Raw genomic sequence first — 27,963 nt, 5'->3', positions numbered from 1 at the left:
CAGGCCAGGGTCCAAATGGACCCTTCAGACTGGCAGCTCAAATCTAATTTTCTTTCCAGATTGGAGTGGGATTGTTTTATGCAGTTTGAACAAGGCTAATGATTGTTATTCATTCATTATTTGGAAAATAATCTAATTTTTTTTTCTTCTTTTTTTTTGCTGTTGAAACATGACTTGATGAAACCAATCTGATTACAGTATGCGGGTCCATTCGTACCATTTTTACACTCTCAGAGTTAAATGAGTAAGTGAAAAAAGTAAAGTAGTAAAGTAAAGTAAAGAAAAAAGTAGAAAAAAGGAAGGGATATTGCTAATTAAATGCAACGGGGATCCTTGGAACTATAACAAAGTTGAGAACCACTGAATTAACTCTGAGGGAGTGAGAGTTACTGACCCTTAACTCATCAAGGACCCCTGGTGGTCCCCAGACCCCACATGGGGAACCACTAACATACTGCAGCACTGACGCATACATTTGAAATTCACGTCACATTCACGTCACAAGAGTTCAAGAGGTAAGAAATTCCATCAGCAAAAATGCCTCATTTGATTTTTTACTCTCTTACAGAGAAGTATAATTGGGACTAAAGCGTAGAAGGTAGACAATAGCTCTCCAGCGAGGAGTTTTTCCAGGGACATTACACAAGCTATAGCTTGCTTTATCGTCCAAGCAAAGGCCCGGATACTAATTGAGTTTGTGGAATTACGGAGAGACTATAGTTGAACAGCAGTCAGAGCAGAAGGCCCGCTCTACGGACGCTTTGTCCAGCACTGTGCTGATTCAGCAGGTTGTGGAGGTCAGGACAATGGAGGGAAGTAACTGTGGAAGTACTGTACACGGTGTAAAGTATAATTTGAGGTACTTTGAAAGGGCTCTGGCCACTGAAAATGATTTTATGAATGGAGGGACGCTTTGGATATCATGTCCATGGCGCTCACATATATCCCCAGTGTTCAAACCCATCAACCGCGACTGTGCTCCAACATCCTGTCACCTGGCGTTATTAGCACAAACGTCTTAGCATAAACAACGGTAGACGTGGACACTCGTGCACTCACAGCCAGGAGGATCAAAAGAGCTGCGCTCCTCTCCAAAAGATCAACTATTGTCTGCATGAAGACGCTCAGGGCGCCGCATCAAAAAAGGGCAGACTCCAGGAGCGCCGAAGCGCGATGCTTGGGCACTCGGGAAGTGGACCGAGTCTTTACCCTCGAAATATGCGGCAGACAGTTCAGTAGCTCAAAAATGCTTTCTGTGGACACTTACTTAACTTGAGTATTCCCATTTTTCGCTACATCATACTTCCACTCCGATACAATATAGATTAGATTGTACATTTTGGTACTATATATATACTATTTCTTTTGGGGGGGGGGGGGGGGGGGGGGTGCCTGCTTTAAGTATATCTTGACCCAAACACCTTTGAACTTTGACTCGAGCGCAAAATTTGGAATACACACAATTCACACATAACAAGAGTATATCCAAATTGCGCTATTCTTTACTTACTGTAAGTATAAAACAAAACAACCGGTCAATCATGAAAGGTCAAGCGTTTGCTCACCCTAAAGAACTCCTTGGTGGAGCCTGAGTCCAGCGTTCCGTATGCTATCTCAGTCTGCTTGGCCAGGTCCTCGGCGCTCTCTATGGGAGACACCATCCTCTCCACTGTCAGGAAGGCAGCCAGGTTGGCTGTGTAGGATGAGATGATGATGAGGGTGAAGAACCACCACACGCCACCCACGATACGCCCCGACAGAGACCTGCATGGTGGCCACAGAGTGAAGGAGGGCAGGACATCAGGGGGTTAACTCATTAAGCCATGGCAGATTAAAAAAAAAAAAAGTCTTCTACGTTATTTTCTGAAAGTGGTGCTCAAACGTTTTCATGTTTAAAAAATAATAATAATATATATATATATATATATATATATATTCAAAGATTTGCACAGATTGCCATGATCTTTCAAAAATAGCAGATGAGCTTGTATATCTGCTCATAGCTTAATATACCTGCTATTCTTTTATAGCTAAGTAGGCCTATAAAATAATGGTTAAAAGTGGTTAAAAGCTAAAGTGACATAGATGCTCTACTAAACTAAACTAACTAAAATAATCAATCTTTTGAAAATAAATAACTAAATCATTCTCCATTATGAATCATTTTAGGTGTGGATTATTTTTTTAAATGTTGAAATGAAGCATCATCTTGACTTGACTTCATTCATTGCAGATTCACTGCCAAAATATGTTACGACTCCGACATGAATGCAGTGTGTTATTATTGTATAATCTCATCTAGTGATCTCTATGATCTGGCAATTTGGTTAATGTGTCTAATTGCACTGGTCATCAGCAATTATTTTGAAACCCCCTAAGAGCATAAAAAGCCATTCTGTGTCAGCAGACTCAGCACTGCATAATGCAGAGAAGTGGCCAATGGATGTCATCTTTATATATATATTATATGTTCAGTAATCATCTTGATCATTAACCCCCGACGCAACTCAGGTCAGAGTTCACGGCCTACAGAGAAAAGGCAGGTCACACAGCCTGAAGACGGTATCGATAAAACCATTTTAGTCACGGCAGTCTTAGTACGCACAACTGTCAAACTCAATTAAAACCCTCCAACTCAATTTAATATAATGGGTGCAATTAATGGGATACGGGGGGTGCATGCTTCCAATCGGCAAAGTATAAAGTATAGACAGAGCAAAAAAGCCATTTAGAAGATTGTCCATTTGGAAGATAGATTCACATCTAGAAGAGAGAGAGAGAAGCAGATTTAACGCCAATGCTTTTCTCTACTGTTCGGTTTCCCTGTCCCATCCAAGACATATAGTTTGCCACAAGAGTTTGCAATTTCACTTTTTGAGCAGCGCTAGACACTCCCAACAGTGACTTTGTGTGTGAGCATGAGCTATTCTATAGTGAGTAGGAAGGAGGGGCTATACAGCCCTCCTGCTTAAGTCAACAACTGTGCTCGATTCCTGATTGGGACCTATATAATATAGCATTTGAACCTGGGTCTCCCGCGTGAGAGATCAAACATCCACTGCTGCTCATCTAATGAACCCTACCATTCTATATCTGGGCATGTCAAAACGGCCATAAATAGACAAATATCTGGTGCACACGGAAGAACATTTGGCCAATTTTCTTTTTTTTTAAAGTAATGGGCGAACGTTCTGCGAAAACAGCTGATCTACATCTGGTCGATCATAAAGCCAGAGTCCACGGCCATGATTTGCGATGCAACAAAACAGTTGCAATACGTTGTGAAGATAAATCACGGCCGCCTGACCGATCCACCTCAAACTCGTCGTGCGTATCACAGAAGGAGTGCGTTGTCTCGCGGTTTGTCCAGAACTGCTAAGCTGACCCGTACCCGTATATGGGCAAATACTGATGACAGTGATATATGGGCAGAAAAGGACAGACACAGAGACCTTTATGGGTACATCCAGAGCCATAGAGTATAGACAGAGTTACGCAAAGTCCGTTCATGGGGCTTCAGTCCAATGGCGGCTCTTCTACATAGACTTCTATTGGTTTGTCCCCATTTGAAGCCTTCAAGCAACCGGACGTTTACGGAATGCATTGGAGTCTACGGGCTCGCGCGAGTACATGAACCACGTGACCGTGCTGTTTTCTGCCCCCTCAATATCGCAACTCTTCTGTTAGACGGCTCTGGGTACATCCAAGCACATTACATAACCGAGTGGGCGCATGCATTCCTGACTTGGATCGTTCCTGAGTACCAAACGGCCACCAGTCGTGTTGTGAGCTTGTAGATTGGCTATTTTCGGATATCTGAAGTGTAAAATACTGTCAGGTGGAAAGTGGTTAAACTGATTTTGATACAATATAATAACTAATAATTTTACTGGGGGACCACTTTAACCCCCACATGATATGGGCATAAAAAGGGACACAGAGAGGCCTGTGCACAAAGCATGTTATCACATGCAGTCGCAACCTTCTACTTCACAATATTGATACATTACCAGTGGTAGAAAGTACCACTGGACTGTCAAGTACATTTACCGGTACTTAACATACTTGAGTATTTCCAATTGCCAATACATCTCGGATCCACATATTGTACTTTTACTCCACTTTTTTTTAAACACTTACATTCATCCATTTGAAAATCTACAAGCTTGTGATGCGACGCATTGTGAGCTTGTAGATTTGGAATTTTGGAATTTTATACATTTGAAAACTCGAAATGGGACATTCTGCATAATGAGTATTTACTTTGGTACATTTTGATGCCAATACTTTTGTACTTTTACTCAAGTACATTTTTAATTCTGGACATTTGACTTGTAACAGAGTAGTTCTGGAGTACTGTTCAAAGACCCACCTGGGGGAGATGTCGCAGCCCTGCTGCATGAAGGCGCCCAGCGAGAACCACAGGGAGTTGAAGATGCCAAAGTCGTTGGGGGGGTCGGGCGGGGTCTGTGGGTCTTTGGTCTCGTCCTGGTCGTCCAGGTTCCACTCGTACGGGCTGAAGCGGCTCACCAGGAACAGAACCACGCTCACGCCAATATAGGCAAACACTATACACATCCAGATCTCATAGGCCAGCGGGTCCAGGAAGGAGAACACCCCGGGTTTGGACTTTTGGGGTTTCTTTATCATAATGGAGATGCCCAGACTCATAAAGGGCTTGGAAAAGTCTATCACCTCCTCTCGAACCAGTGTTATGGTGAGAGGCGCGACAGCTATATCTGCTCTCTGGAAACAGGGGGAACACGGTACAGCGAGCGTTAGTTCCCGCGCACGGCACAAAGCGAGACAAACCGGGGTCATTCTACACCGGTGGTTCTCAAACACATTATGCATTTCACCGGGGACCCCCTGGAAGGCCCACAAGGACCCCTGGGGGTCCCCCGGACACAGCCAGAATCCCAGGTTCTCCTACAAACTTTAGGGAGAATAACATTTTATTGTTATTATTATGATTATTATTAGATTATATTAAAATATAACATTAGGCTGTTCATTCAGACATTCATCTGAGATGAAAACATGCTGCTTACATCACTGGCGGGTGGAAACCTTATACATACAGTATGTCCGAATCTGTTACTTTAATTATTTAATTTATCAAAAAACTGTACCAATGGATATAAAATCCACAGACACACATTCAAAAATAGAAAAAACTTGAACTATGGAGGTTTCTGCCAGAGTAACGATCGTTTTTCAACCCAAACAGACTTAGTAAGTCCTGAAACAAGAGACACGAAACGAGAACGGTAGGATAGAATTGTAGGGCAGATAAATGTTACATAATATTATTATGTGAGGATACTAGAAGTCCCGCAACACTTGACTAATGCATGAGAGATTGAGACAGAAGGCAATATAAACACATTCTTCACGATGAGAGACAGCAGAAATGAGAAACAGACTTTGGGGTTTCTGAATGACAAATATATTTAGATAAACGCAGAGAAGCAGCTTGGAAGGAATTCAACAAGGTGTCATGTTTGCAAGTTTGCCTCGAATGGATCGCTATTTATTCCAAATGCTATTTATTGTTTTTGAGAAAATTTGCAGAACGACTCCAGGAGATTAAAATTATCAAAAAACAACAGCGCACAGATAATGGAATAGCTGCTAAAAAAATCAATTAAGAAAAAACAAAACAAGTGCATGACAATAGCTAATGAAAGAAAAGTAATTATTAATAACCCTCACCGTGAAAAACGAATAAAAATAAAACCTTCTAATTGAGCGGTTCCAAACCTTTTCTGGCTAAGGAGTCAGGACTCACTTGAAATCTCCAAAGCGTTGGTGGACCACCACATCTGACCACTTGTTAAGTGGTCAGATGCGTGGGTCCATTATTTTTAACTCATTGTATGCCAAAGGTGAGAATTTACATCTGTGCCAAAATTTCTATTAATGCAGAGAGGTCCCTTTTTATTATCATCCGATTAGCTTGGAGTTGCTGTAGCTAGCGGTAACTACATTGATTTGTCAAGGTTTTAAAGAAGAAAATGTAAAAACAAGTTGAAACATTAAGCTTTTAATATTAATGTTAAATGAATAATAAAAAAGCCAATTATTTGGGGGCCCACTTGCAATATCTAGACAGGCCCCACATTGTGAATCGCTTCACCTAACAACTGCATACAAATAGCTAGTAGTGAATGAAAAGTAATGAATACAACGCTAGCCATAAAAAACCCAAAGAAAAACAAAATGCCGCAACAACAAAATCCTAATTCAAATTGTGAGTGATATTGCTAATCATCTCCTACTTCTCTGCTTGATATACAATACATTTCGTCAGTTCTGTGTCCAACGACAAATGGCTTTGATTTAAAGTCGCACACTGTTCAACGGGTGACTGTGATGAGGAACATGGCAACCCCAGGCTCTCTCCAGCATTCCAGCTCGCATGCCATTCATCAGCCCCCCCCCACCCCCCCATCCCCTGAAGAGAAACCAGTTCTGGCATTTGCATTATGTTTTATCTTCCAAGCTGTTTCTCTTCGCCCAACACCCTCCCTTACCCCCCTCTCCCCATTTTTTTGTTTTCCTGCTCCATATCATGGCATTCTACCAAAAACGCTCTGAGGTGGCGGCAAGCACTTTTCTTCTCTCTTCTCTCTCTCTCTATTTTTTTTTACATTCACAACCATGGGTTTTTCTTTGTAAAAACAGACGCAAATAATTAATCACTTCAGACAGTGTTTCTGCAGCTAGCGTGTGTGTGCGATTAATTAAATAACCGCCACTCTTCAAAGCGTTGCGGTTTTGTATGAAGGACACTTATTTGTACTGTCTGCTCTGTATTGTCTTCCACACACATAAATTAAGGAATATAGCGGCTGTTTTTAAGGCGACGCACCCGCGGAGCGTGTTCCTTTACAAGGTCAAAGCGAGTGAAACGCAAACACACCCTGATATAACGTGACAGTGTTGCTTTGCGCGCCCCGTCAACGCTGGGCTATATAACCATTTAATCCTCGACGCCAGCAGCAGTCAATCAGCGGTGAAGGGAAAACAAAACACATAAAATGCACAGCCTCCGAGCCCAAACCTCTAAAAAGACAACTAAAATCAAATTAATTTACTGGTCAGAAAGGTCAACGCGTGCATAATCGTTAGCGCCCGTCGCACCTGCCGTAAAAGCTACAGGAGCAGAATGCCTTGATAGGGGTTGACAGGTAGGCACTAGGCAGTGGTGGAGGAAAGTAACTACTGGAAGTACATTTAGTCAAGTACTAGGTGCAATTTTGCAGCCTACATTACTTTACTTGAGTACAGCTGGTCAATATGTTCAATACTTTTCTACTCCACTACATCTCAGATGCATCTCAGATGCAAATACTTTTTACTCCATTACAATTATCTGTTAATTATTCACTTTTGTTGCCGTGTAGATTTAGAATATTTATATTTTACAAAACAACTTTTAAAACACACTTAAGTAATCAAAAGTACATTTTCTTTTCATTATCAATGCATTGCGGTATTAAAAAGTTGATTTTAAAGTGTGAACGTTTTCAAAAGATTACAAAGCAATATCTGTAACGAAAATAGCAGACAATTTGAAATAGGGCATTACTTTACCCATCCTAGAAATGTAGTGGAGGTAAAAGTAAAGATTGTATTAGATGTTGTGGTCTAAAATGACAAATATTCAAGTAAAGTACAGACACGTTTGAGTAAATGCACTTAATTACACTCGCACCACTGTAGAAAGAAAGGCTTGAGGAGGTTGTTGACAGGTTGATGGACCTTTTGTTTCCCCCCCCCCCCCCCCCCCCCATCCCCCCATCTTCCATCTGCGAAGTGGACTTCCAATTTGGAGGGTAATTTGCTCACGATAGCAGATCAAACGAGGCAATCTCTGTGGTTGATAGCGGGGAAATTGAACAGATGAAGAGAGCGTAACACTCATGCATTTTGCATTGCATCTCTCTCCCCTCCCACTCTCCACTCAACAACCTGCTGTGACCTTAGAGCAGTGGTTCTCAACCTGTGGATCGCCCCCGTTATGAGCTTGTAGATCTGCTATTTATCTATCGAACAGATCGAGTCAAACTAAATGCCGTGCCTCAACTACTACAATTACAAGTGCTCTTCAGGGTGTGTGTGTGTGTGTGTGGGGGGGGGGGGGGGTGTGCATACTTAGTTTAGACTAGTCATTGGTTAGACATGGGTTAAGGTTAGGTTTAGGTGTGCTGCCCCGTGGGAGGTTAGGTTTAGGGTGAGGGTTTGAGATAGGTTGTAGATGTAGGACTAATGACTGGTCTAACCAATGACTAGTCTAAACCAAAAACTGTCTAAACTAAGTACTGCACCCGTGTGTGTGTGTGTGTGTGTGTGTGTGTGTGTGTGTGTGTGTGTGTGTGTGTGTGTGTCTGTGTGTGTGTGTGTGTGTGTGTGTAGGGGGGTCCCCCAGATTATTTTGGGGAGTTGCAGCCTTAAAAGGTTAAGAACCACTGTCTTAGACGGAGGATAATTTGGGAGTGCGTGAGGGAGGCCATTGCGAAACCTCTGAGCACTTTGTCTGGCGAACAACACACACGCCTCTCCCCCTCTGCTCAGTGGTGGACAGTAACGAAGTACGTCTCTGTCGTCTGGAAACCTCATGTGTCCAAAAAGCTACACTTTTCAGCATTCAAATTCAAAAATGGCAAAAGTGGCAGATCTACAAGCTCAAAACACTTTTCGAGCTACTTTTGATACTTTAGTGTGACGCTGTGGAGACGAGGTTTCTGCCCGAAACTATTTACCGGTACTTGAGTAATTTGCTACATCTCTGCAAATATTACTTTAAAACTTAATTTACAAGCTACTGTACTTTGTAGATTTATATTATTATTACAAAACACACGTTAACCAATTAAGCCCTATTTTCTTGTTTGGTTTAAAAAAAATAGCATATCTAAAAGCTCACAATAGCTTGTAGATTTGATATTTTTGAAAGAAATTGAAAACATGTAGTACTTTCACTTTTGCACTGTAAGTATATCTGATGCCATTACTTTTACTCAAATAAAAGTTTGAATAGAGTACTTTCACTTGTAACAAAGCATACAGTACTTAGACATTGTGCTATTGTTACTTGTACTTCAGTAAAAAAAAACAGTACTCCCCCAACCACTGGCCCTCCGCTAATGCGAACAGCCCCGCCAAACTTTTATGGAGCGCAAGCCCCCATATGGATCTTGTTGCCTCTAAACCGCAACCCCGCCATTTAGCTGTTGATTTTGAAGCAGATTTTCTCAGCTGTGAATTTACAACGCCGCATATCCATCATACACATCAAACAATGAGCATAATTACACAATCACTTCAAAGGCATATAATTTTTCATTCATCAAAGTGATTACAGTCGTGTTTGCCATATGGTCACATTGTGTTTACATACCTACCTCTGTTTTGACCGTGAAAAGCCTGATGCAATTTGTAGCCTAAGCACAAGTGAAGGATTAATTGCAATGAACAGCACTGAGAAATGATTTCATTTTCTCCAGCTCAGGATTAGCACCAACTCCCACAATGCAAAGCCCAGTGGACAATGTGCATTATTCGTTGCTGTCGGGCGGAAACCTTTTATGTCCAAAAAACCGGTTAGGCCTACTTTTCACTAAATGGGGAATTTAAAAAAAAGTATCCAATATACCGTAGCTGTTATTTAGTCATAAGCTCTTGTTAATACTTTGTATTGGTTAAATATAGATATATAAACCCACAGACTTTCAACATTGGTCAATAGTGTAAATAGCATGAGCCTGTAGATCTGCTATTTCCTCTATTTTGACAAAGTAGGGCATTCATTAACGAGAAAAACAGAGATACAAGGTTTCAGCGCCGACGGCGACGATTTGATAAAATCTCACTCCCAGCGGAACTATCGGACTCGCCCGTTACGCGGGCGGTTTTGAGCTCGCCCGGGTGAGTCGGTGATGACCTTAAGACAGAGAAATGAGATCTCCTCTCATGTTGAAGTTCCTTGCAAACTGTCATGTAATCGTGAAATCAGAGATAGGCACCCATGGTTACTCACCCCATAGACCAGTTCGCCGACCATGCCGTTCCAGGTCTTGGTCTCGGGGTCACGGGCTCCGTACTTCCCATCCATTACTATAGACAGTTTGTACTTAATTCCAACATGTTTGGCAATCTCAGACGCTAAATCGACGCAGTAGCCTTCATATCTGTCATTGCCACCCAGCTGCAAATGATTTTTCTTGTACATCACATACGGAGCTTCCTGTTGGTTCGAACACACACTTTGGGTTTATTCACGCCCTGTGCTCAAGGGCGCTGCCTTGCACACACGCACCTTTGCATTCAGTGTCCGCACACGCACACACACACAGAGTGTATTACTATACTTACAAGGACATCAGCATTTTTGGTTGCTACTTTGGACTCATGGTCCTCACAAGTATAGTAATACAAGTGTACGCACGCACGCACGCACGCACCCCCACACACACACACACACACACACACACACACAAATAATAAGCTGCTAGTACAACCACAGTCATGCAAACAAACAGCATGCACAGATGATGCACCACAAATGCACTGACACACACTGACCGGCCAGCAGACACCAGGCCTAGAGTTAGTGCGCCCGACCTCTTGGCCTGACACTACATGTGTACTTTGACATACACTTTTGAATGCAGGACTCTTTACTTGGATCAGAGTATTCTATACACTGTGGTATTGCTATACTTTTGCTCAAGTCTAATCTCTAAGTCAGTGGTTTTCAACCCTTTTCACATCAAGGCCCATTATTTCTTTGGCATTTGAGCCACGGACCACCATTTGATGACCTTTAGCCTCTCAGACACAAAAATATGTTTTTGTCATTGTTGGATACGATTTCCATGCTGTATTGATGTGGTACCATTAGGAGAGATAACAGGCAAAATAAATACTCACTCTTCTAACTGTTGAGAGTGTAAGATGAAACCAAATGGACCCATTTAAATATAAGGCTCCGTTTGGTTACCAACTCTCCATCTCTCCTTCAAGGACCACGGGTTGAAAACCACTGCTCGAAGTAGTTCTTCCACCCGCCACTAGGGGCTGTGGGGGCTGTACTGTACGGTATAGGCATGGTGTGGCTGGCTCACAGTGAGGTGGACATGGACATGGGGGGGGATGGGGGTTCAGAAGTAAATGCCAGTGACAGCACAGGGATCAGAGAGTGCCCATTCTTATCTTGTAACATGTAATTTTCAAGCACATTGCACCAAATGCGCAGGGAAAGGCTGCTATCATTCCAAAGAATAAATAAATAAAACAAAACAAAAAAAAGGATCCATCATTTGTTATCCAGAAAAGAACAAACCAAAAGGAGGAGAGGGGGATAAAATAAAAAAGTAAAAAATACTAAAAATAAAAAAATAACACGAAGGAGAGCGGAACGTGCCATATGACTCTCCTGTGCTTTTCAAAACACTATAGAGTGCAGCTACAGTCTTGTGGGTGTTTACTGAGCACTTCATCATTATATCAAACAGAAAGGAATGCTCCCAGAGAGCAAGGCATTGTCATTACAGCCACAAACAATTAGGGTGCAAGTGGGAGAGCAATGGTTTGTTTGTTCTGTGCTGAATGTATCCCGTCTCACCTTGGTTTCCCTCTGCGTTCCGACACGTGTTTACCTCCTGACTGGAGCTCTCATTAAGAGAGATGTTAAACGCTTCCTCCTGCTCTGGGGGAGACTCAGCGGGTCAGCCCTTTAGGCATACAAATTACTCTGTCCAGGAAAGACCCACTTTTATAGTCTTTTTTACTACTGTACATTTTAGTTAATATTTTCTTTTATACTGAAAATATACTTCTCAGGCAACGATACTATAAGCACGGTCAGATTTTGAGAATGTTTGGAGCGGAAGATTATTGAAACCGATTGATGAATAGTAGACTAACTAACTAACCAAACTATCAAACTGGAGGGGAAATAATGGAAAAGTCTTTATCCAAACCATGACATCTACCGTGGTCAGAGATAACCTTGGTCAGAGAAACAACTTTATATATATTTTACCTCATCTGTATTGTAGAGGTTATACTTCAACACAGAACACTCTGGGGAGCAATACAAAATAGATTGGAGCGGTCATAAAAAGAAAACAAAATTAATCTTCTTATCCACCCTCCAATACCGGTTATTTTGCTTTGCCCAGCTTGAGAAACCATTGCTGCCATCGTCCTTAGTAGTCATTCGTTGGCCAGTCTATCCCAAAATGCCATTGAACATTTACTTTGATGATGACTGACAGGTCTACTTACGTACGTATGCATTTGTATGTTTGTTTGTTTTGTAATTGATGGAGTCAACCATTCTCATTTATACCATTATTGTGATGTCACTGCTACGACAGGCCACTGGAGTATGGGAAATCAAAATGCTTTGTCACCCACACGGATACATTTGAAACACTCCTCCGTTGGCCATGTTCAAACGGCAGCCATGGCTCTTATTTTGTGCTTTTACTCCGCCGAAGTAGGTGGCGAAGGTGCGCAATAGTGAGGAAGCTGGATGCTATCATGGACAACAACTCACACGCCCCTTCACATGGAGATTGTGGGGCAATTGAGCAGGAGAAATAGATTTATCTACCCGAAGGGGAAATACGATAAGACTGTCTTAGACTATCCTTTGTGCTGGTAGCCATGAAGATTCATAATAAGGCACACGGTGGTCACTCTGTTCCCTCAATAGTTTAATTAGCTCTGAATTAACAACAGTTTATTACTGTAAGGACCCTATCCGACATGGTTACAGTGTTCATTCTCGATTAATTTGTCCTGCATAATGCAAGCTTAGTTGAGGCTGTATGCTGTTTGTCGTTTACTTTCATTCATTATTGCTATTGTATGTGATGTATTTTACCCTGCTGCGTCTACAATACTTTCTCTTGCCCTGTAACTGTATCTCAATTTCCGTGCTACCTTTGGCCACTTGCATTTCTCTTGCGGGATCAATAAAGGTCCCTGTCACATCTTATCTTATACTTCACACTGGGTATAGGCTCTACTCCCCCCCCCCCCCCCCCCCCCCCGTATGTGTGCTAATAACATACGAGCAAAATGGCCACCGTGTGAGTTAATGGCCAACGGGCTGGACTGTTTCAACGTGTAGTGAGTGGATGGAAAGCCCACACAAAAAAGATATGGTTCTACCCGCCCAGGACAGGAATGTATCAATCATAAAGAATCAACACCATGACCTTGAGTGGCAGAATAGGTGAAGACATTTAAAACTGCATGGAAAGTGTACCATAATAGTAGTGACCACAATGGTTCGGTTTTCCACTGAGGAGGACTCGTTGGTGACCTGCAGGTCCATTATATTTACAAATCGCTCGTACTCGTTCCAGTAACCGATCTGAAAAGAGAAGACAAGTGGTTATATCAACCCTTCACCTGGAGTCACACAAACCAAAGCAGTTCCCCAACCTTTTCTGGATCAGATCCCACTTTTTAAAACCCCGAAGGCATTTCGCGGCCCAGCCATCTGATCAATTATCTGATCAATTAGCACAATTAGTTCCAATTGAACTATAACAAAGGATTCCTTGAGTTCCTATTGTTGAACTTTTGGAATTACGTCATATGGCAGCCAAGTCTATGGACGTTTAATGTTTGCACCCCTCACTGCTCACGAGTGTGATTTTTTTGGTGTGATTATTAAATATCTGGGGGCCCACTTGCAATACCCACCAGTGGGCCCCAGCCCACAGGTTGGGGAATCGCTGACGTAAATCCCACCCACACACTCCCTCCCTCCATCCCTAGAGTTAACACCCACCCACTCTCCCTAGGGAGACACCCACCAACCAACCACCCGACCAACCCACCCACTCCCACCCTAGCGTAGCGTAGCGATACTAATATCACTGCGTGGATATAAGTCTCGTCCCTCTCAGTGTTAGATTTTTGTCCCGCCAAATATTTAAATACTGGGCCCTGGTTGGTTATAGCCTGGTTCCAGACGTATCTGGTTGGCCGTCACCATTTCGGCCATCCTCCCATAATTGAGAGGGGCCATACATAATCTGCCTGGGGCAATATGCATCGCAAAGGCAGATGAAGGCTGGCTATGCGAGGCTACTCCCACGACCAGCGACCTCACCACCCATCCCTGTGCCTTATTCATCTGTATTGCCCATTAGCATGCTTTTTATTTTGGTGCATGCAAAGACCTAGAACATGAAGTATTGCCGAGATCTGCCACGAGTCTGGGCTCATTTAAACAACACTGCATATCCCAGTGCCTGGATGCCTCTGTCCCGGTGTCAAAAGGTAATTCAAATACCGGTACCAGTGCGTGAGTGGAGAACTGGAATGAACCCTTCATTCCTGGCACAGGAATGCGAGTGCGGTGAAAAGCATACAATTCGAGACATTTCTGTCATGCACCGCAGACAGCTTGCAAATAATATAGTCTGAGTTATTGTGATTTGTAACCAAAAAGTGAAGAGTCCCAGCCGTTCCTGTGCAAGCATTCGTGGCAGAAGACTACATGAAACCCCGCCACCTTCAGCTTCCCAGGTTTTACGGTAAATAATTCATATTCGGGCCTGTGAACTGCATACACACTTAATAATTTATCATAATATGCAAGTGCCTTGCAGAGCGAGCCTCTTCCTATCCTCTCCTCTCCACTCCACTCCCTCGCCACTGCAGCAAGCTTCAATTCTGCTCCACAGATGCTTTCTCAAACCAGTGTCAAAGTGTTTGTTTGCCCGTCTGAAATAATAATGGCTGGCTCACGATAAAACATGTTGCATATGTTGCCGCCAGTGCTCGAACCCTTTCTGGGCTGGCTACCACGCCCACCCACCGACCCACCACCACCACATTCCCTTTCACATCTGGTGCACTTTATTTTCTTCTTTCGCCTCCCATCTCCTGCTTACATCTTTTGACAGTTTTGGGGACATGAAGGGCAGGTGCGGGAGACACTGTGGGACTCCAAAAACGGCCAGGTGGCGGAGCTAGTGAGCAGCGTACATCGTGTAGCTCTCACAACATGGTTGCCTGTGGCGTCTCTAAAGCCGAGCGGATCATCTGACTCCGCAGCGGCAGTTTGTGTTTACAGCGCAACCTCTCCCCCACCCCCTCCTCCCCACCCCGCCCCACCAAAGTATTTCCCAGTCTAACAGCGCTGTCGGCCGACACTTGTCTGACATTTGTGAACCGCTGCCAGAAGTGCCAGCGAGGAAACGCGTGGCCCCGATGTCGCCCTGAGCGGCGGGGACACGCATCAGCCCCATACATCACTGGTGACAGTCACTGTTAAGACCCTTCATCCCTGAACTGTCACAGAGGTTATACTGTCTGGAACTCCAGGTTCTGACAAACTGCTGCCCTGCCTGTCGTCTGTCTGTCTGCTGTTCCTCCACTTTCTACTTTTCTGTCTCTCTGACCTCCGCTCTCTTTCTCTGTATCCATCTCTCTCTGTCTCACTCTCTCTGTCAATATCTCTCTCTCAGTCTCACTCTGTCTCCATCTCTCTTTCAATATCTCTCTCAGTCTCACTATCTCTGTCTCCATCTCTCTCAGTCTCACTCTCTCTGTCTCTCTCTCACTCCCTCTGTCACCATCTCTCTCTGTCTGCCTCTCTCTCCATTCCTCTCCTCTGTGCGTGTTGCATTTTGGAATGAGAGTTTGGGTTGGCGTGATGCTAATTGGTGAAGACCGAGGCCTGAGAGGCGGCATAATCACACGTCACTTCAGGCCGCGTGACGACAGAGCCGACAGTGATGCGGCTAACGAGAGGAGCTGGGTAACGCGGTAGGTTCCATCTGCTCCTGGGAACCCGGGCGAGGTTACCAAACGAGACTCGGTGTCATCGTATGGCATAATGTGAGCGTACCACCGGGATTCACCTTCGTGAAGGGATGTAAGTACATTTACTATACTGTACTTAGGTACAATTTTGAGGTATTTGTACTTTACTTGAGTATTCCAATTTCCAATAGTTTTACTTCAAATATTGTACTTTTACTTCATTATAATTATTTGAAAACAGTTACTTTGTAGTTTTGGTTATCATTATAAAAAAAATACATTAACCACTTCAGCCCTGTGTACATTTCAGCCATTTGAAAATGGACGATCTGCTATTTTCAAAAACATTTTGACAACTTGAAAATAAGACACAATGAGTACTTTTCTACCTTATGTACATTTTGAAGCCAGTACTTTTGCACCTTTACTAGAGTAAATGTTGAATTCCGGACTATACAGTAGTTCTACATTGCAGTATTGATACTTTTACTCAAGTACTTTCTTCCACCACTGGTGAAGAGTCAGCCAGGAGGAATTCATGGATCACAGTAATTGGCTATTTGGATGGTAATTACTGTCAGGAGAGGAATGAAGCTCATATCAGTGCGCTATGCCGCGGAACAGAAATACTCTCGTGTCTCTCATTCGATAGGATGGTTCGGCTATCGGATGGCGGGGGTCTCGGGCTTGAATTGTGCGGCGTGTAACATTTGGCACAGCTCATCACACCGGAGTGCTGCCGATACCATAACGGGGAGAAAGGCAATCACCGTCTCCCTGCTCCATCAGTCCCCATGGCACACTAGCCTCCCTCTCTCTCTCTCTCTCTCTCTCTCTCTCTCTCTGTCACTCTCTACCAAACATCTAGGCTATCGCACAAATGCGATGAAATCGTTTCCAAAACAAGGATGAACTCAGAATTAGCCTACACACTGCATTGTTGTTAGGATTCATTTTCTTTGCTTTTGTTTTTACTTGATGTATTCGGGCTGTGATACGGACGTCTGAGCAGTGGGTGTCAGATCATCTTTATGGCATCTGACTCAGATGGCATCTGACTCGGATGCCATAAAGGAATTGTGACCAAAAAAAGTTTTCTGAGAATTGCACCCAAAAAACCTGAACTTTTAACATTCAGTAGATTTTCTGTGGTCTGGGGATTTCTGGCTCAAACAAGTGCTATGCTTTTCCTGCTGACTGTGATGTCACAGCCTGCAAGTGCCCATATATGACAATGGGATTTGCCAGCAGATGTCACTGTTTTCACTGTTTTGCAGCTCAAAAGGCTTCACAGACAGAAAAAATCCCAGACCACAGAAAATCCACTGAATGTTCTAGTTCCGTTTTTTGGGGTGTCATAAAGTCATAAAACCTAAAAGAAAAACAAAAAATAAAAATAAAAATGAATGTCATGAAAAGCCCTGTTGCTTCCCCCACAACATAAAACAAACCTCACTGCACAGCATAGTTAGTACATCAGTTAGTACTGCAAGGACCTCCCAATTCATATTCATCCAGCTGAAAAGGTTTTGTGCCAGGGACCCCCAGCTGAAAAGCCTTTGTGCCAGGGACCCCCAGCTGAAAAGGTTTTGTGCCAGGGACCCCCAGCTGAAAAGGTTTTGTGCCAGGGACCCCCAGCTGAAAAGCTTTTGTGCCAGGGACCCCCAGCTGAAAAGCCTTTGTGCCAGGGACCCCCAGGATATTTTTCAAAAATATTTAGAAAATATCCTACGAGATCTACCAGCTCAACAAGGTGGCATGAGCTTGTAAATCGTCTATTTTAGTATACAATAAGATCAAAGTGGTTCAACTGCTTTTAGCTAATTCCGCTGCACAGGGACACTCTGGAACCTGGGGGTCCCCTGAGGGTCCCCTGGGGGTCCCCGGTCCCTTTGAGTAGCACTGCTGTACATGAAAGGCTGTGTCTCACTTACCTTCTTGGCTCCGCCCAGTTTCATCTCATACACGTCTATGGTGTAGTTGGTCCTTCGACCGTAGTTGTCAAACTGGATGTTCCCCGTCATCCCCATCACTTGGACCTGACATGTGGAGGATGACGCACGCGCACGCACACGCACACGCGCACACACACACACACACACACACACACACACACACACACACACACACGCACGCTTTGAAAGATAAAATAAAAAGAACATCGCTGCCGTTCCTACACGACTAGTATTAAAAGCACGGACGGCAGGCGTTCGCGTATAGGTCGCCCCTCTTAATAAAAAGAAGGATTGGATATGCTATAATGAAAGCAGTGGGTTTATGGTAATGAGAATCCACGTTTTGAGAGAGAGAAAGAGAGGGCAGAAGAGAGAGAGACAGAGAGAGAGAGACAGAGAGCTCTGCGCACATATATCTGGGGGCGGAGGGCACCGAATCCCCCTCCTCTCATTCTCCTGTCACTTTCCATCTAGGTCATGCGTTCGCTCTGCGCCATCTCCGCTTCCCTCATACTCGCCCTTTCTTTACTTATCGGCATGTCACTCCCTCTGTCGCACGTTCTATGTCTCGTGTCTTTTGTCCGTCCGTCCGTCTCGTCTGTCTTTCTCTCCTTTGTGTCCTACCGTTTTGAGAGCTCTTTCGATGTCGATACCCTGGCTCCACGGCACGGCGGGGTTCGCCAGGCAGTCGCCGGCACTCCCGCGGCGCGACACGTCCACGCGCTGCCGACGGAGGTAGCGGAAGGCCTCGGCGATCACCAGGACGGCGTCGTGCGTCAGGGCCGACGTGTACTGCACACACAGAGAGAGAGAGGGAGACGGACGGGAACATCAGCTTCATTGGTTTGGTTCTACTCAGCTTCATTGTGTACTGCGCACCGAGGGAGACAGAGAGGAACAACTACTCAACTTCATTTGTTTGCACACTGCACACATACACACATGTCTAACACACGTTCTGTGTATTGTCTCTGTTTAATGGTCGCCACAATGATTTTCCAATGGGAGTCACATGGTTTGACCAAACATTTGTGTTTGATGGCTGTGTTCTGCCCAAACAAACAAAAATGTTTGGTCAAACCATGTGACTCCCAAAAAGCATTGTGGCGGCCATTAAACACAGACAAGACACAGAGCATGCGTTTGGTGTGTGTGTATGAGGGACAGGGTTAGGTTCACGCAAAAAAAAGGGAGGTGAAATTCTTTGTCGTACAAGTTCCCCTCGTTGCAGTTTCAAGAAAGGTGGAGAGAAGGATACAGAAAAACTGGCAGTGTGAAATATGATGCACGGCATGTATAGACGAATCCATGGAGCATTGCCCTGTAGGACATGTGTAGCTATGCAGTGCTGTGGTGTATAAATCTGCGCTTATAATGGTACACCTCAGTAATGGCTGCGCCCAGGGCACCCCTCTGTGGATTCATCTATGAGGTGCATGTGTAGCAGAGCCTCAGCCTGATGGCCTCAACAGTCTAATATCTCCCCCGAGTGATAGGAATATCATATCCCTCTAGTGGTTAAGATATTGGACTTTCACGGGGGAGACCCGGGTTCGAATCCGGGGGGGGGGGGGGTTACACATGGTAGACATAACAGTGTGTTGAGGCAGTTAAATTAGCAGCAGATGTAATGACAGATACATGAGGTTGACATGTAGGCCTAAGGTTATTAAGGTTGTCAAACTTGTTTGATGTTTCTGTAACAATAGGCATGCTTAGCCGCTTAAGCCCCGACAGTACTTTATACTTTGGCCAACCTACACACTAAAAGAAACATTTGTGAAAGATCTCTAGGGACAGCATGTTTAATGTGGTTAAAGGGCTGTGCCATCGTCAATACGTCATTGTGTATTCACAGCATTGGCCAAGTTGATTTTGCATTGGTTCACATTGTCTCTAAAGTAATTAAAAAAGTTATCTAATTTACCGGAATAATTGGATCATGGTCGTTAAGCATTCATGAATCAATCGTTTCGACTTTAAAATACATGACATTGCATCAAAATGCACCAAGCAATGACTGCCAGCATTGTTTCGGTCTGGATCCATTCCAGGGCCTACGGTATTTTCAGTGAGGTGCCTTATTCAAAAAATTACCCATGCAGGCCTGAACCGGAAGTTAGCTCACGGATAAGCAATCCTATCACGGAAGGATCGCGGACCACTGTGAACCTTAGTCAATTTATATTAAAAAAGCCGATCTCCGCGAACGAGGGCGTTTGGCCCAGAAGGCATCAAAAGACGATCTCAGCAGCGAAAGAGTTGACGTGTAAATATTACCTTCCAGACCATGTCAGGCTCTCTCTCCCATAATTTAATAACCTCCGTTTAGTACAGTACATTCTAAAGTAAAGAACTCAGAGTTCCACCACTGAGCTAGAGTGGCGAGTGACTGATTGACAGGTGGTCAGGAACTCTGTCAAAAATTAAGTTGTAGGGTTAAAGAGAGGACCCACCCACACCTCCCCTCAAACTTACCTTGACCTTTTCCCTGTGGCGACGTGCTCGGGCCACTTGTTTGTTAACCAGCGCACCATGACAAAAATCTAATTAAATGTCATTCAAAATCCATTTCTCTCTTGATCATTGTTTAATTAGATGCAAATTGAAGCCGAGATATAACCTTGCCTCCCACAGACTATCGATATATTGATTGCCGCGCGGGGGGGGGTAGACAAAAGAGAAAAAGGTGGAAAGCCTAGTGCTCCGAGCAGAACGAGGGGCCACGGCAAAGAGGATGAGAAGGATGAGGAGGAGGATGGAAGGAAGGAAGGAAGGAAGGAGCACTTCACAGGGAGCTAGATGACGGAAGGGTTCTGCATATGGTGAAGCGTTGACGTGAAGGAGGCCATCATGGCTGATCCCCCCCAGTACCTTCAGAGGAGTGTTCCGGGCCTCGGGGAATTCCCGTTCGTCCAGACGCTCCCAGCGCTGCATGAACTGCTGCACCACGGGGTTCTCCGGGGTGACGATCTGGAAGCCGGAGATGTTGGCTCCGCCGGCGAAGACCTTGTCCAGGCTGACGTTGGAGAAGCCCTGGTGATGAGACAGAAGGGGGACATGGGGGGACGGGGGACAGGGGCAGGCTGTCAGAACTCAGGACTCGCCAGTAGCTGCATCCGAGTTGCAACACCCTCCATTGACAGCCTATTCATGAAACATAAAAGTCCTATTTAATTGCACCATATTGCACCTGTACGGACAGCTTGGCTTATCATTGTCTCAAGTGTTGTTTTTTTTTAAAAACACTGTTGACATTATATGAGCAACCTTCTGTCTATAAACTCTGTGCAGTTATGATTCCCCTAATCTAAGTGTTCATGTTTGGGAGTGCTCGTGAGTCACAAGTGTTTCCAAAAGCAAACACTTCAACAAAACCATGACATCACAGAGCTGATTGACGGAATGTTGCTTATAACATGTCAAGCATGGATATGTTTGAACGGTGTCTAACCACTCAAACGAACAGCTATGTGTGTCCGTATATGTATGTCTCTATGTATGTAGGTCTCCATGTATGTTGTAGTACGGACAGCTGCAATACAGCTGGGTGACCTAAAGTGGCACTTTTGAGCAGCATGGCCATGTGTGTCTCTATGTATGTATGTATGTATAGGATGAGAGTGGGCAATGACATGTTTTAAGCACTTAAACACCACCCAAGTGTCTCTACACTGGGGGCGAACAATTGGCAAAAGATAGCTGATCTGAGCTTGTAGATCTGCTATATATTCTGCAAAGATATTCAATATAGACCTAGGACAAACCCCTGGGGGACACCGGCCAACTAAGTATATAGAGTTTAAGTGGTTAAACAAACAAACAACATGACGGTCATTAAAAACAGAAAGCGCTGCATTCCGAGTGAGAATATCCCATGTGTCAGCTATTATGTTAAAAGTCTCTCCTCGCTCTCCGTGGCGATCGAGCCTTGCATTAATTTGCAAGATAAACAAGTGAACAATGTTCGGTTCACTTTATGCCACATTAAAGGCAAAAAGTTCCAGCCGCTCGGTTGCCGATAGCTTTTCGCAAACAGAAGAAACAACAGGCCGCAGCCTGAGGCTGTGTCATACCGTGTCATGTCGTGCAGAGAGTACAGGGACATTGAGACCGAATGCTGCATAATCACATCTTCTAAGCACAGCAGGTGAGGGGGGGTGTTGGTGGCAATGGGATTTGGTGGTGACGGAAGAAGCCAAAATGGACAACTTTCTGTGTGTGTGCGTGCATGCCTGCGTGTGTGCATGCAAGATTGTTCAGTAGCCTCGGAAACCCAGACGTTTTTATTTCCAGGGAGAAAAAAAAGGTCTGGGTCAGAGTCCACTTCAATACGGCATAGCGCAAACGTCGATCACTCTCTGCTGATTTCTGATCGTCTGCACCTTTGTTAAATTGACGCGCGCGCACACACACACACACACACACACACACACACACACACACACACACACACACACACACACACACACACACACACACACACACACACACACACACACACACACACACACACACACACACACACACACACACACACACACACACACACACACACACCTCTCTCTCTCTGTTGCTCTAATTAATTAGTCTCATGTTAAGCAGCTGCGCACAGTTTCTGCCGGCGGATCCTGCCGGGAGCTGCCTATGCCATAGAAAGCATATAATAGGTGAGTTCCAGGCTAGCTTGTTCAGTAACAGGGGTCTCCCTGTCTCTCCAGCTCTTCAGTAAAAGCTAAAAGTGCATTTTTAGGTTGGGATGACAATCTTATCCGATCAGGAGAGACGGCACCTTATGGATACTCGATAAAAAAGTTAAATTGGAATTGACGAAACAAAGAAAAAAAGGAGCAGACAAAATTGGAACGTGAACGCAAAAAAATGATGCTGATCACTATACTGGCAGCTCACCTGGGAATGTATTTTTGGTTTATTAAAGATTGAGTGCCATGTTTCTTTTTACTTTTTCTGTTTTGTACATGTCTCTGGGGTTAGCATTACTCTAGTAGACCACCAGGTGTGGTTAGAATATTCAAATAGGTCTTCCCTGTGTATTTTTGGTTTCTTCCTGAAAGCTAAACCAATCAGAAGGCTGACCAATGGTGAATTATGGACATGTTATAATAGGCACACAATAGGTGTAATTTTGACAGGCTCACAACACATCACAATGTCATACTGTATGTTGTGAGCTGGTAGACCAGCTAGATGAAGAGATTTGGTGTAAAAGGGGATGGATGCGGATGGATGGAGAGGGGGAGAGAGAGATAAAGCGACACACACACACACACACACACACGCGCACACACACACACACACACACACACACACACACACACACACACTTTTTTATGCATGGAAGGAGGGAAGGAAATATAGTGCAGCCTATAGTGCAGTCACGTGCAGCAGCAACAAGGTGGGTTACTACTGTGTTCCAGCCCTTCTTCCCCTGGGGGGGGGGGGGGGGGGGGTTGTTACTCACCAGATTGGCCAGAATGTAGTGGTAGCCACGGGTGTTCTTCCCCAGGCTCACAGCCTGAGGGGGAGAAAGAGAGAGAGAGAGAGAGAGAGAGAGAGAGAGAGAGAGAGAGAGAGACAGAGAGAGAGAGAGAGAGATCAATACAGCAAGCCATCCATGAGATGGGAGGCCCAGAGGCCACTGGTTATAGAATAATCTCTGCAAATGTTCCAACAGTTGGTGGGAAGTAACCAAGTACATTTACTTAAGTACTGCACTTAAGAACAATTGTGAAGTATTTTATTTTATTTTATATTTTACTATACTTTACACTACAATGATTTGAAAACGGTCACTAGTTACTTGGTAGATTTTGAATATTATTACAAAACATACATTACCCACTTCGACAACCCTTTACATTTCCGCCATTTGAAAATAGCAGATCTATACAAGATATATATACGTAGATCGGCTATTTTCAAAAGATTGTCATACATTTGAAAACTTGTGATATGGGGCGTACAGTCTGCATAATGAGTAACTTTTACTTTTCTACTATATATTTCGATACCAATACTTTTGTACTAAGTAAATGTAGAATTCCGGAATAGTTTTTTAACTTTTACTTAAATAAGAATTGTGAGTACTTTTTCCACCACTGCTAACTCGCTCCCGCTGCGGCTGTACTGCGTATTCCTACTGAAGACATGCAGGGGACAAAAGCTAATTATCCCACGGAAACGGCAATGGAAGTATAGGGGAAACAATTAAGAGCCTATTAAAGCTTATTAAAGGAGGAGCCGATAATGAGAGAGGTAGATCCTCGAACAGGTCTGAACATCCTCGAACACGTCTGCTCACTTTGAAGTTCCCACCGGTATAACTGTGGCTCGGTATAAAAAGGAGGAATGGAAAGAGAAGACAGAGAGAAGAGAGCCGGAGAAGAAGAAATTCACAGTAAAATGAGATATGCCTCTGCTTTGAACATATCACACCTTATCCTGAGCAAAACAGCATGTTTCAGCCCACGCAGCATGCCTGGAAATAGCAAGCGAAAAGTCTCTCCATCACTCTCGCTTCTTCAACCATATGCCGTCTTTTTATTCACCTTCCCCCCCCCCCCTCTCTCTCTCTGTGTCTCTTTGCATCAACTCTTTTCCTCTTTTCTGGCCTGACCCTCGCGGTGAATCCGTGAGAGAGACGCTAAATCACTGGCGCCTATCTGTTGCAATACAAAAAAATACCGGTCAGTTCTCTAGACGCGTTCTCTTGTGAAGCTCCGTGATTTACGAGTTCCCGGTTCCCCGGGCCGTGGGATGGAACCCGCGGCGGGGCTAGTTGCCAGGCTACATCAGATTGACAACCCACGTCTCAGTTTTCATCTGTGTTCTACACACAGCGCTAACACAGAGCGGCACGGCGGAATCAGCGTGTTTGCACGTGTCCCGGCTCTGACTCCCCCCCAATCGCAATAGCAAACAGTCAGTTCATCATCAAGCCCTTGCGTGCGCATCTCCTTGCCAGAGGGGCCCTTTATCGCTGCGGTTTGGAAGTTACATATTTACGACTCTAAATCATTCGCGGTGTTCCCGCAGACCAAGGAGCCAAGCGCGGTGCCACAACAAACCCTCTTATCTCCACATCTCCCACAGTGTTAATGTCTAATTTGTCTTCTTTCTTTCTTTTTCTTTTTTTGTTTTAGGTGCTGGGAATAAACCCGTGCCGCTGATAGCGCAGAAAAAATATTGCTGATGCTCCATGTTGGACTGCAGTTATTTCGTCCAGGCCTGGCTGAAGTACAGCTGACCTCCGTGCACTTGGAAGGCCACGTTGAGCTATAGGCTCTCTTATACGGCTGCCGCTGCTCCCGGGCCCAGATTCCGTCATCCCTCACAAATCAAACTGCTTTTATTCCTTCTTTATGGACATCTGTGAGAGTCAGTGTTTCACCAATCTATGGGTCGGGAGCCATTTCTGGGGTCACGGACCTACTTTGTGGACTGTGGATAAATATCCCTTTTATGTTTCCTACAAAACATACTGTATACAATATTAAAAAATCACACCTGTGTGAACTGAGCGGTGCAGGCTGTGTGTGTGTGTGTGTGTGTGTGTGTGTGTGTGTGTGTGTGTGTGTGTGTGTGACCCTCCCAGCTTCCTTGGGTTCAAAAGTGGTAAATTGGATACCAACGCGACTGGTTTCTCAGAGAGCAGCATAGAAAATGGCGCTGGACAGGACTACGGCTGGACAGGACTACGGCTGGACAGGACTACGGCTGGACAGAAGTTTGCGTGCCTCCAGTCAGCTGATCACTCCGTGTCCCACTCAATTCTAAAAAATGCAGCGACTGATGAGGACATTCTCATCTTCACATTAAAGGCACGCCTCCAAGTGCTGCCAACCAGAACTGAATCTATCCATCTGGTATCCCAATAATCATGACGTCCCATATATTAAATGGCTATAATATTTACAAAGGACTGTATATAGCCAGGCATGACAGAATTGTGAACATTATTGCTAAAGATGTGTCGCCTGTTTGATTCCTCGGTTGTGTTTCCAGAAATGTTTCAATGCAATGACCCAACCGTATTTGCAAATATAACTTCAAATACACCAGATGTCATTATAATTGAACAGCAGAGAGGTTTTTCTATTGGAAGTTGGCTGTGCTTTTGATTCAAGTTTAGAGGAAGCTTTCCTTACTAAACAAGTAAAATATCAACCATTAGTACAGGCCATATACGTGTGTCAGCTCATTGTTTTTATATTTGGCAGCCTGGGCCATGTCCACAAGCTAGTGGTCAGAGGCTTGAGGATTATGGGGTTGTCCAAGTGTAAAGCAAAGCAGCTTGCAACATAGTGTTCAATCTCCTCCATTATAGGCAGTCGGTCTATTTGGTGCTTTTTGTACCCATGCTTTTCTTTTGGTGTTGGTAATAATATTACCAACACCAAAAGAAAAGCATGGGTACAAATTATGACTGAAGTGACCAATGTTCGCTGTGAATAAGTTCATGTGTTGCCTATATTCTGTACATTTAGGGCTTGTTTGGACACAAGCACTGAGACACATGTTTCGAGTGTGTGGCGTATCAAACGCAACTGAAAAATATTTGTGCCCTTGATAATGTATTTTATAAATGTGGATTCATGTTCACTCTCTGCGTATACAGAGAGGAGTTGAGAGTCGAGCCTTTTCATTTCTGTGTGTGTGTGTGTGTGTGTGTGTGTGTGTGTGTGTGTGTGGCTGCTCAACAGTGACACTTTAGGTCACCCAGCGGAATTGCAGCTGTTTTTACAATTAACGGACATACATAGAGACAAACACGGTAACATACTATATAGTTCCATACTTTCAAGAAAAAGTTAAAATAGCCAAACTACTATTTTTTGTTACCGTTTCTTGAAAGTGGTTAATTCATAATGTATGAATTATCTTCCTGGTAAAGTAGTTAAGTCAAAAATGCAAAATAATGTCTTTGAACAAGTTCCTCCGTATATATTTTGGGTCTTGAGATGAAAAGTTTGGGAACGCTTGCTGTAAGATACATTGATGTCCCCCCCCCCTCCTCCCTCTATGCAGAGCACAGCCTCATGCTGTATAAGATACACTGATGTCCTCCTCCCTCTATGCAGAGCACAGCATCATGCTGTATAAGATACACTGATGTCCTCCTTATGGAGCCCAGTCAGCATTCTCTGACACATTCACCATCATTAAGACCAACATACCCACATACTGTACCACTGTTCAGCACACATTTTGCACAAGAAACAAGCAGACAGGTCTACGAAAACAAGCCCAAAATAATCGACTATAGGGCAGTGGAGTCCCAAACGTTTTAGCTTGAGACCCGAAAAGGGAAATGAGACATTTGCCTGCAGGGACACAGACTAGTGAGCTTGTGGATCACCGATCTGAACAATAAAACAATTTAATAACATCACCTACTTGACATTCCCAAAAAATAGGAACACCAGGTTGAAAGTGGTTGAGAAGAGTGTGAAAGTTGGACATTACTATTGACTATTGATTGCTAAAGACTGCACAGAGAGGGGCCACCACACTGTTAATAGACTCCCTTGTACAGTAGTTATAGTAGCATCATACAAAAGGTTGTATTCAGCATTCATTATCCATAGTTTATATGACTATGACTTCCCCGGAGTTGTTTTAGCTCTGCCGCAGTGTGATGATGAACAATGCCCCACTGAGTCACACACCTTCACCCTACACGCCGACCTTGGCTCTGGGCTGGCAGAGCTCCTCCATAGCAGGCCTCGGGCCCGGGACTCGCCCTGTGCCCATGTAGCCCGCAGCTCACCACAGCCAGTCTGGCAACAGCACCACGCAGCAACCTTGGGGCTGCGTGGGACACACAGCGAGTACCTAATGACACCAGAAATATACCAAAACCTGGGGCCAGAACACACCACTTGTTTCTTTTTAATTAGCAGAGGAGCATGACCCAACCCCTATAGCGACGGGCAGACATCACTGTTGGCAGACTGCGACGCGCTCTCTGCCAACAACAGTCACGCGCACAAAAAAAAAGAAAAGCCCTTAGTTAGTGCAGAAAGTCATAACGACTCTCCTCCCGCACTGTATACACGAACTCTCGCTGTAGTGAAGTGTCCTTTTAAACAAAAGGGCAATAAAGACACCGACATCACTAATGACTGCTGCTTTACTCCGGCACACAACAACAACAACGACTACTGGGATGTTACGCTGAAGA

The 27,963-nt window shown here is 44.3% G+C and overlaps 1 protein-coding gene across 2 annotated transcripts in view; it reads right to left on the bottom strand.

Moving 5' to 3' along the window:
• LOC308322927 (glutamate receptor 3) overlaps positions 1–27,963 on the bottom strand; it is a gene marked incomplete at its 3' end in the record, with an annotated part of 142,922 nt that overhangs the window by 25,221 nt on the left and 89,738 nt on the right. For both annotated transcript variants that reach the window (XM_080774418.1, XM_080774417.1), the window contains exons 5-12: positions 23,242–23,295; positions 20,634–20,795; positions 18,384–18,551; positions 17,739–17,843; positions 13,289–13,396; positions 10,046–10,252; positions 4,373–4,746; positions 1,566–1,764 (exon numbers count right to left, since the gene is read on the bottom strand). In XM_080774418.1, coding sequence (XP_080630544.1) covers positions 1,566–1,764; positions 4,373–4,746; positions 10,046–10,252; positions 13,289–13,396; positions 17,739–17,843; positions 18,384–18,551; positions 20,634–20,795; positions 23,242–23,295 — 1,377 coding nt within the window. The remainder of the gene's footprint in view (positions 1–1,565; positions 1,765–4,372; positions 4,747–10,045; positions 10,253–13,288; positions 13,397–17,738; positions 17,844–18,383; positions 18,552–20,633; positions 20,796–23,241; positions 23,296–27,963) is intronic.

Source organism: Protomyctophum bolini (assembly GCF_963924005.1).
Source record: "Protomyctophum bolini genome assembly, chromosome: 10".
NCBI classification, from domain to species: Eukaryota; Metazoa; Chordata; class Actinopteri; order Myctophiformes; family Myctophidae; genus Protomyctophum; species Protomyctophum bolini.
This window is presented reverse-complemented; position numbering and strand designations above follow the sequence as displayed.